The following is a 9,713-nucleotide window of genomic DNA, read 5'->3' as shown; positions in this document are numbered from 1 at the left end:
TATGTATGAATACCTTGGAAAGTAGGAGGAGCACCAAACTAAATACAGATTGTTTCAATACATGTCTTGAGGAAAAAAAATCATTAAAGCTCTGTAACACTGGAAATTATGGTCACGTATTTTGTCAAACTCTCTGGGACTGCCCAGGCACATAATCTCACAGGCTTTTTGCAAAGGGTGAAATAAACACCATGGGATCACAGCTGGGTGATTTTTGAAGCCTTCAGGTTCAGAAGAGAGATTTGGCCAAAGTGCCTGCTCTTGTTTTTTTTAAAAAATAGAGATAATATTTTGCCTATAGAAGATCCGTGGAGCATAAAATTCGGCCTTACAAGAAAACTAGYGGCAATACTGCTTTGGAGACGTGAAATGTTTTAGATGTGCCTGTATGCAGTTCAGCGAAGTCTGCTAAAAATTGTGTGTGTATGTGAGGGCAAGATCTGATTTATGTTTTTTAAACACTTCTTTGTAGGTGAAGCACAGTTTTTAAAAATTAATATCGGCTTTACAACTGAATTTGGCTGTGCTGATGGTATTTAAAAAGATAAAGCCCGTCCAGCAGCTTGAGGGCAGAGCGTGGGATTTTTTGCGTAGTCCTCGTTTGCGCAGAAGCTAAGGTCCGCACACGGGCRGTGGCAGGTTTGCACCGTTCTCCTCCTCCGCACGTCTTGCGGAAGCGCATTTCCCGCTGCGCTTCGAAGCTGGCGTAGCGCCGTGCTCGGGCGGTTCGCGGGAGCTGCTGCACGTGCCCGGCCGCAGCCCGCTCCAGCGTAACGCGCCTCCTCTTCCTCTGCGCTTGCGAGCCGCAGCTTTCTGGTGACGCTTCGCAGACGCCGTCTGCCTCTGAGGGGCTGCTGACAGCGCTCAGCCCTCCGGAAGCTCTKCCGGAGCGGCGGGCCAGGAGCAGGAGGGTGGGTGGCCCCTCGTCCCGTGATTAAAGGTCCTCGGAGCCCGTGCGGGGGAGAGCCCGCAGGCGGGAGACGAGAGCTGCTGCCATAGGTGTTACGTTAGCAGCTGTCACTCAAAATATTGCGGTCCTCTTGGAAGCGTAGTCACTTTGCAGGTGCATCTGCACCCACATGGTTTCCCTGTTGCTTTCTTGTAGGAAGGTTTGTTCTCTTGCTGCTGGGTGGGTTTTTCTTCCCTGTGAGATTTCTGTTTTCTTKTCACATCGCGATTGGTTGGTATTTGATAGGAGCAAGACTATAGCTTGGCAATCGAGCAATTTTTCTACTTCATGTCCTGCTGGCACTGGTACCATGCAGTTTTCCTCTTCAACTTCAAAGTTAAACTCCAAAATAATTCTACGAGGCAGAGAACCAAATCGCTATTGCTTAGTAACATGGCCTGGCCTGAATTAGACAATGTTTTAATCCAGGCTTTCAAATACAATAGTGACAGAATTGATTTATTTTAATTTATACTCATTTTTTTCCCTAGTGCTTGCAGAAATGGATATTTTGAGGGCTTTTTAATGTTGTGTTTTGCTTCTAAGTTAGCTGGCTAGTCTTTTAACAGTAAGAATGTAAGGCTTCCAGCTTGACCACTAGCGGTGTTTGGGGGCAGCCCAGTGGGTATTTCCCTTGAGGCAGGATTTACCTCCCGTCGACAGAGCCCTTCTGTAGCTCTTGGCGCATGTTGCCCTCTTCACCTGAGCTTCACTGGCTTTTCTGGTCCGGGAGGTGGTGGGTGAACATCAGGGCATATTTTAGTGACTCCTGCTGCAGCACGCTTTACTGCTCGCTGCCTGCTAGCCATTTCCATCCATTTAGGATTGGGTGGCAATTATATGGCTCTATAGCATCTGTTAAGGTGATGTGAAATGGGTTTTTCCCTTTCATTCTATGTCAGCAGTATAAATAGCACCACAAGTATTGGCCTTTTGGTTTGCAGACTTCTGGGGCCAGATATGTGTTAGTCTGAACATCTGGAATAAAACAATTTCTGTCCTTCCAGGTAGTTACAACTACCAAACAGTGTAATTCAGTGAAACCTCTTCATTAGCACGTAATATGTCAGTAAGTGGTTTAAGTCTGGTATTTTTAATATTCTAAAAGTGCCTTAGTTTCTGGTTCTTTTCACAGCTTAAGTTTTGGTAAGCCTGTCTCTTCTAACATTTAATTTCCCATGTTAATATACTATTTTTAATAACAAGAGGATTTTTGATTTCTATTTTAATGGTGTAATTAATTGAAACCCAATATCCTTTTTTTTTTTTTTTTAGTAATAGCTGGTTTTCGAGGGACAGTCCCACATGGCCTGTTGCTGGAGATTGGAGACACTGTTCAAATATTAGAGAAATGTGATGGTAAGTTCACAGGCTGGAATTCTAGGTATAATGAATTATTATATACTGTTAATTTGAGCTCCATTACTGTTCACTTATTTAACGAATTTAAAGGAATATATTTTTACAAGTCAACAATAGAACACATTCTAGTCTCTTCATTTTTTGCAATTCCTGGGAGCTTTAACATCTGTGATACTTCTTGGCAATTCACCGTTTTTATTTGGTCTTTCTACTTAATAAACATCCASAGAGTTAAAACAGTAAGGAATTCTCACTGAGATTCTTCTGCTTTCATGCTATATCCTAGAGGAGCCTGCATCTATCAGGAGGCTTTCAATTTAACACAAAGTCACAAGTTTAAAYGCTACAGCAGTGTAAAAGTGCTCCTCTGCCTCCATTCTGAGGTGGAGAACACTAATAAGTCTTTAGCAAATCTCCATTCCTAGAGTAAAGGAAATAAAGCTTCATTTATTTCCTAATCTATTTCTCTAATAGATTAACTGAGGTTTGTCTGTCAGTAAGATTTTATTTTGATCATTTAAGATGATACAGTGTTTTTTTGTTTGATTAACATCAGGATTATAAACTCGTAATCTTTCTATAACAATTTCATCTTACAAAAGATATGAGATCTGCTGTTTTGAATCAGGTATATTATGAATTTTGTATAATAATGTGGCAGATAGACCATGAAGTACAAAAATGATTTGTAAATGCTTAGAGGGAGTATGAAACCACTTCCCCTTTTATCAGGTGTGTTGTCCAGTGCAAAATACATCTGACTTGCGCTGTTAGAAACATTTGGGGATGCAAGTTTAAAGAGTAATTCCTGAAAATAATTGTGAATATGAGCTAGATTAAAGCAAATAAACCTTTCATTGTGTGGTAGTCCACTAACAACTCCGGTCTGACAGAACTGAGTAACAGCCTATCTGACCAAAAGGGAAAAGATGAGATCTGGATTTGACACGTGGAAATGATTTACATGTTCTAAAACCCAAAATGTTATGTCTTCACAGGATGGTACAGAGGATTTGCCTTAAAAAACCCCAATGCTAAGGTAAAAGTCAATTTTATTGATGTTGCTTGAATTAGTTTTGGGTGTGGTTTACAATTCTGAAATCCTCCAGAGTGTTAGGACGATACCCTTTACAATGGTAAAGTTCTGGTAAATTATCTTTTGTTTCTGATTTTTAGTTTGTTTACTCAGAAGAAGCAAAAATAAGGGAAATGACTGCTGAGAATGCASGTTATGAGTCCAGAATAAGTTGTTTGGAATGTGATTGTTTTCTAGATCTTATGTATTAATTTTAGAACAGCCAGTGGAGACAGCTAGCGTAAGAGTCATACACTCTGGTTGAATAAAATGTATGCAAATCCTTGAAAAATAGGTAGTTTTTTTCTTTTCTSCTTGTCATGAAGTCCTATTTCCATAGAGTTGCTGATAGTACTGACTTCAGTGGGTTTTTTTTTTTTGCATTCAAAGATGAAATAGTATGAAATTCATATGTTTTTCCCCAGCTTTTGTTCATCGTGTACATGCTTAACTTCCTGTTAACTTGTCTCTGTGACTGTAAGGGTTGCCATTTATATGTGGAAAACCCTTTCAAGAAGACTTTCTTTTTTTCCCTCTATATAGAGCAGAAGCTTTTGTTTTATTAAAGCCATTAAAGAAAAATAGTAAATCACCTTCAGTTGCTCCTTCAGTCCATATCCTGTGCTTCTATAGAAGCCTTCTTAGCTCCAAACTAGATCAAATATATATTAACTTCAAAAGTTTCTAGAGACTCATATCGTAAAGTGATCTCTGCTTTTATGTAAAGTTCCTTTGCTTTCTATGGAACAGCTAAGTGAACAATAAATTTAGTCATAGAGTCTAATCATGTGTTTACTACTATGACCTTGTCTGCATATTTTTACTTCATTCACAAGACATAAACAGTTGGGATTTGTTTTTACATCTTCTGTCCTTTATTGTAATTTTCACCACGTGCTTGCTGTCAGTGTTGCTTTGTGGTCTGTCAAATGTGTTGATAGAAGTTATGAATAGTTTTGCTAAAGATGACTTGATGTGTGAAGAAATAAGATCTATATTTTCTACTCTCATATTATGAATGAAAACAACTTTCTGAATTGCCTTTTGAAAAGGAATATCTCCCAAAGTAAGTAATGAGAGACCATTGCAGCTCAGTTTGCAGTATCAAGAGTCTTCCCTTCTGCAAGCCTTCACTCTTGAAGAAAATTACCCATGGCAGCTACCTGACAGTAACCGTGCATATGCAACCATCCTTTTTTCCGGGACAAATTGTTACAAATGCAGGGTTGCACGTCTAACTGTCCTGGAGAGATGCTCTCCTGAACTATTTCATGTTACTGAAGAGCGGGAACACTCATGTGGGCAGTTACTACCACATAGCAGATAYGTTTACTTGTCAAAGGTCTGACAGATATTTGTGTTGTAAGAAAATAGTATACCATTACAGACAAAAACAGCATGCAGCTGTGTGTTTTATAAAGGAGAACATGTAAGTGTTTTTCTCCGCTGCACTAGATAACTACTAGTAGCATATTCTTCAGAAATTATGTTCTGAGCAACAAGTTTGAAATGGAATACTTCATTTTGCTTATTGTTCTGATTTCTGAAGATTAGTGGGCTTTAAGAACAGTGTAACTGTTTTAGCAGTACTCTCCATGCAATAGAAAAGTGGAGAGTCCTCAGATAGCTAAAGGACTGCCCCTACTGGGACACTGAGACTCTTTGATAGGTATTCAGATTAGAAGCATCTACCAGATCTTTTCCATGTATTCCACAATAGTTCCAAAATAAAACTAGAAGTATATTATTTTGAAAATCCATATCTGAAGATACTATTTTTTAAGATTCTGTTGGTAAGGAGTTGCTCCCCCAGATTACTCAGTGTCCTGTTATGATAGGAAGAATTAGTAAAAACATCTAGCATAAGAGTTAGCAGGCAATCTTGTGTAGGTTCTACGTGTATTTAACTTCTAATTTTCTGCAACATTGAAGCAATAAAAGTTTTGTATATTACATTTTAGTTGCTTTTAGATCTATACTGACTGTACATCACACTGTCTTTTTTGTGTATAGAAATAATTCTATTTGGAGAACTTTTAATTCAGCACGTGGTATGTAATACCTTAAGGAATACTTTAAATTAAGATTATTCTCCAAAGTCACGTAGGAAGGATTTTCTTTTGTTTTTACCTGAACTGTTTTGTTTTTTAGGGTATATTTCCATCCAGCTACATTCACTTGAAAAATGCATGTGTTAAGAACAAAGGGTAGGTAAAATATTCTGAATTCAAATATGTAAAGGTGGTCAGTAACTTATACCAAAGATCTCTTRTATAAAAAGTGAAGAAATCATTTTTGTTGTGCTGTATCTTCTGCTTACTGCTATGAAATGTGAAATGGTTGTCCTTAAGTAATCCACTATCCTTGCTTGGTCATAAAATTGGAATCACATATTCTCTAAAGACATGGAGAACAATTGAGGAGATCAGCCTGCATTATCTAGAGTAAACAATTGCATGTTTTTACTTACTGTTGTTTTGTTTAAAAAAGGTGTTATTTAAAAAGTTATTCTGTACTGGAGCTTGCTATTAACCTGTTTAAGTTTAGTCKTTTCTCTTTAGGGACACCAGCTGTTTCACGGGAGACAAGCTGACATGTTATGGAAAACTACTAAAATAACATTATGAGTCAATAGCAAAATATTTCTCCAAAGCAATAAATACGAAATAGATTTCTTGTTTCTTCAAGTAACAAAGAACCAAGTATTTATTTTTGGATGATTATTGATCTTTTTTTTGCTTTAAGAAGAAGAATTAGCAAAAATKGAATAATTTGTTAAAGTTAATTTAAAATTATTTTGAACCTCAAATGTTAYGAATAAAAGAAACTTTTTTTTTTACAGATATGATACTTATCTTACCATATCCCATTTAAAATATACTTGTTAGTGTTCTTAGTTCAACACAWTTTTTTTAAAAAAAGTAATACATAATTACATAATTTGGGAATATTTAAATTGTATCTTTTATTTGGATGTCTTAATGAGAGAACTGATAGATAAAGAGCTTTGAAACCTCTTTAAGTGAAAATATTTATTATCAAACAAAATAAAGGTAGATGACCTTTATTTGGGGAACATAAATGGATGCCTGAGAAGGTTCAGGATTCCTGACTGGCAAAAAAGAACCATGTCATCTTATGAAAAATAAAATCTCATCCACACGGGTGGAAAAGGCTCTGCATTACTTGCTAAATGACCTATTGTTTGCTATGGAGTTAAATCCACAAGTGGTTTATATCATGCTCTAAGATTCTTTCTCCTTTGGAAGTAGTAGTAGATTAAAACAAACAAACAGAAACCCTAAAGGTTCAATAAGATAAAATTGTAAACCATCACAATAAATCAAAGCATAAAGACGGAATAATTTTTATTAGCAGATACCATGACAATACTTGTAGGGGGTCCAGTTGCTTTGTTGTCTCTATTTTCTTTTGTCTGTTTCCCATTTGGGCCAAATACCAAACAGTGCGTAAGGGCCATGGACTCTCACATTATTGTGTTGACTTTATAAGAGAGAAGTGATGTTCATTATGAGAAATGTAATCCAAACGTGAGCTTAGAAATGTACTGCATGTGAGAACAAAGYAATAATGGCCATGGTAGGTGAAGTGACTTTGATCTTCACCAAGCCAATGSAGCACTTTCTTGGCCAGCATCAAGTAGTTGAGAACTTAGTCAAACTGTACAAGCTGTCTCTTGAGTTATGTTCTCCTTCACTTGAAGGAACAATGTCTCCTGTCTCATTCCTATCAACAGAGATGTCAAAAAAGGGGTGGCAACAATCACTRGTTTTGGGGATTAACCTAAAGTGACAATACTAAGATCCCTTTGAAAATGCTGAGAGTGACTTTGACTGAAAAGCATTGTGTGACATGTTGATCTCATGGTAAAAGATAAAAGTCTCCCTGGCTCCCTGGCTTCCTTTAGGAGCAGGATTTCACCAAAGGTTTCTGTGGTGATTTAATGAAACACACAAATGTCGCAGGTTGAAGGAAATCCTTGTAGGTTAATAGATGTTGCTGTTGGTCTTAATTTTAATAGCAATAATGTGGTTTGTTTGCATATGTAATATGTGTTCTTCTGCATGTTACAGACAATTTGAAATGGTTATTCCAACAGAAGATTCTGTTATTACAGAAATGACGTCAACTTTAAGAGACTGGGGAACAATGTGGAAACAACTTTATGTGGCAAGTACCATGAATAATATAGCTTTGGTTGAATACCAGCTGAAAAAAACAGACTCGTTACAATATAAGTCTTTTTCCATTAGAGGGAAAGGGAAAAAATACTGGTGAAGATTGTAAGCAGTTTGGAATTTCCTTTTCCTGTTGATTTTGACTCTTAAAAAAAACAAACAAACAAACAAACAAACAAAAAAAAAAAACGCCTCAGTATTTATGCTTTTCTCCTCACCCTATCCTAGCCAATAACTTAGCCAGAAAGGCTTCCCGTGTCATTTTCGACCTCAAAAATGATAAGATTATGGAAATGAGACAGCAGGCATCTGGCTGATATTCTTACTGTATCTCTACACATCCAACATATGCATAGAAAGAGTAACTGGAACTTTTTCACATATGAATGACCAAAGTGTATGTATATACACAAAAAAGAAAAGTTATTTAGAAAATCTTATTAAGTAGTAGTAAGAAATATAAAGGCATTTTTAAGCAAGCTGTTCTTCAGACAAGACATTAAAATGTMATAGTTGCACTTAATATAGTATGGAAATAAATTGAAAGGAAAATAGAGGAAGCCTTCCAAAACACCGTCCTGTGATTTTGATTTGTCTTTCATAGAATCATAGAATCAGTAAGGTTGGAAGKGACCTCTGGAGATCATCCAGTCCAACCCCCTGCTCAAGCAGGGTCACCTAGAGCATGTGAGATAGGGTTGCATCAAGACGGGCTTTGAATATCTCCAGAGAAGGAGACTCCACAACCTCTCTGGGCAACCTCTTCCAGTGCTCTGTGATTTCTGATATCAGATAATTTTGATTAGATTAAAAAAAACAGAAAACAACATATTTAAGCAGAAAGTCTGTAACAAGTCTGACTTTGAGCCTTTTATTTCATTTTAAGACTTTTTTAAAAAAGAGGAAAAAAGTGGAAGGAAGGCAGTCAGAGTAAGATAATTATAATATATATATTTTTTTCTATAGTATAAATGAATTTTTGAATGGAAACTGCCAGATAGAAGGGATTTGAAGACAGTGAAATTCATCATTTTCATAAGAGGAAAGAGTTATATGACTGCCTTAAAAATATCTGCCAGATAGGAGAACTTTAATATTAAACAGACTCACTTTAGCTTTTCCATGTTCTTTATTAGTAAGGTCAACATTTCTTTTGCTTGAGTCAATTTGTCTTACTGCTTATATTTAAAATTTAAGAAAGCCCAAGGGTAGCATATAAGGCTTTAACAACCTCACTTCTTTCTTTAACTAAGTGTATCTGACAACTGCAGGAGTTCAAAGTTGTTTCCTCACCCCCCCCATCCCCAAAGTAAGACAGTAGAATGCTTTAAGAAGCTGTGATTACAATAATCTGCTTAGAAAAAGACTTACAGTTTTCAAGTGAAAATAGGGCTAATTGTGATTATCTAGTCTGACCTTATAATTAAAACCAGAGGATTTCCTGTGTTAGTTGGTGCTTTGTGTGAAGGTGCTCTACTTCAAATATATCTTTCAGAAAAAAAAGCCATTTTGTTACACCTTTCCGAATGATGGACTAAATATCTCTTAAGTTGTCTCAATCATTGACTGTTTCTACTGCTAAAATTTAGCATCTTATTTATTGAGTCCTATCTAGTGTCATCTTCTAGCCATTGGATCTTAGGATTTCTTTCTTTGCTGAATAGAAGTGTAGGAAATCAGTGTAACAGAGCTCAGTGTATGTACCTTGTGAAAGGGGAAGGTGACTTTATTATAGAAAATCTTTAGATCAGTTGATTAATTTCTACTCATTTTCTCATGGATTTTATTTACTCATGCATCTCCATACTTACAACCATCAAGATAAGTTTCTGTTTTCTGATCAAGCTCACTTGTTTGGGACACAAGRCAAGGGATACCAGCTGTGGAGTCCTTGCTGCCAGTGGGGAGGTGGTTTCTTGACTGGCAACTACGAATTGATTTTGGACTGGCCTGTTGCACACATTAGGAGCAGAGTCTGTTTTGGATCTTCTGCCTCATTACTTTGTCTCTTCATGAGTCTTAAGCAAAGGTTCCATGTTTCACAATTCTTTCATTTTCCTTATCTGGATATTTTATCACTCTAGTTCTATTCTCCATCTTCCTAGCTTATTAAGGTCAGTTTGTTTCC

General features: G+C 36.8%; 1 protein-coding gene across 1 annotated transcript in view; it reads left to right on the top strand.

Moving 5' to 3' along the window:
- Window positions 1-1,822: 1,822 nt before the first annotated feature.
- DOCK4 (dedicator of cytokinesis 4) overlaps window positions 1,823-9,713 on the top strand; it is a 168,401-nt gene continuing 160,510 nt past the window's right edge. Inside the window, exons 1-5 of the mRNA XM_085318545.1 lie at window positions 1,823-1,913; window positions 2,225-2,308; window positions 3,310-3,350; window positions 5,538-5,593; window positions 7,481-7,577. Coding sequence (XP_085174671.1) covers window positions 1,823-1,913; window positions 2,225-2,308; window positions 3,310-3,350; window positions 5,538-5,593; window positions 7,481-7,577 — 369 coding nt within the window. The remainder of the gene's footprint in view (window positions 1,914-2,224; window positions 2,309-3,309; window positions 3,351-5,537; window positions 5,594-7,480; window positions 7,578-9,713) is intronic.

This window comes from Rhea americana, unplaced genomic scaffold (assembly GCF_003343005.1).
Source record: "Rhea americana isolate MKP2758 unplaced genomic scaffold, rheAme1 scaffold_54, whole genome shotgun sequence".
Taxonomy (NCBI): Eukaryota; Metazoa; Chordata; class Aves; order Rheiformes; family Rheidae; genus Rhea; species Rhea americana.
The sequence above is the reverse complement of the archived record's forward strand: the minus strand, read 5'-3'. Positions and strand labels throughout refer to the sequence as shown.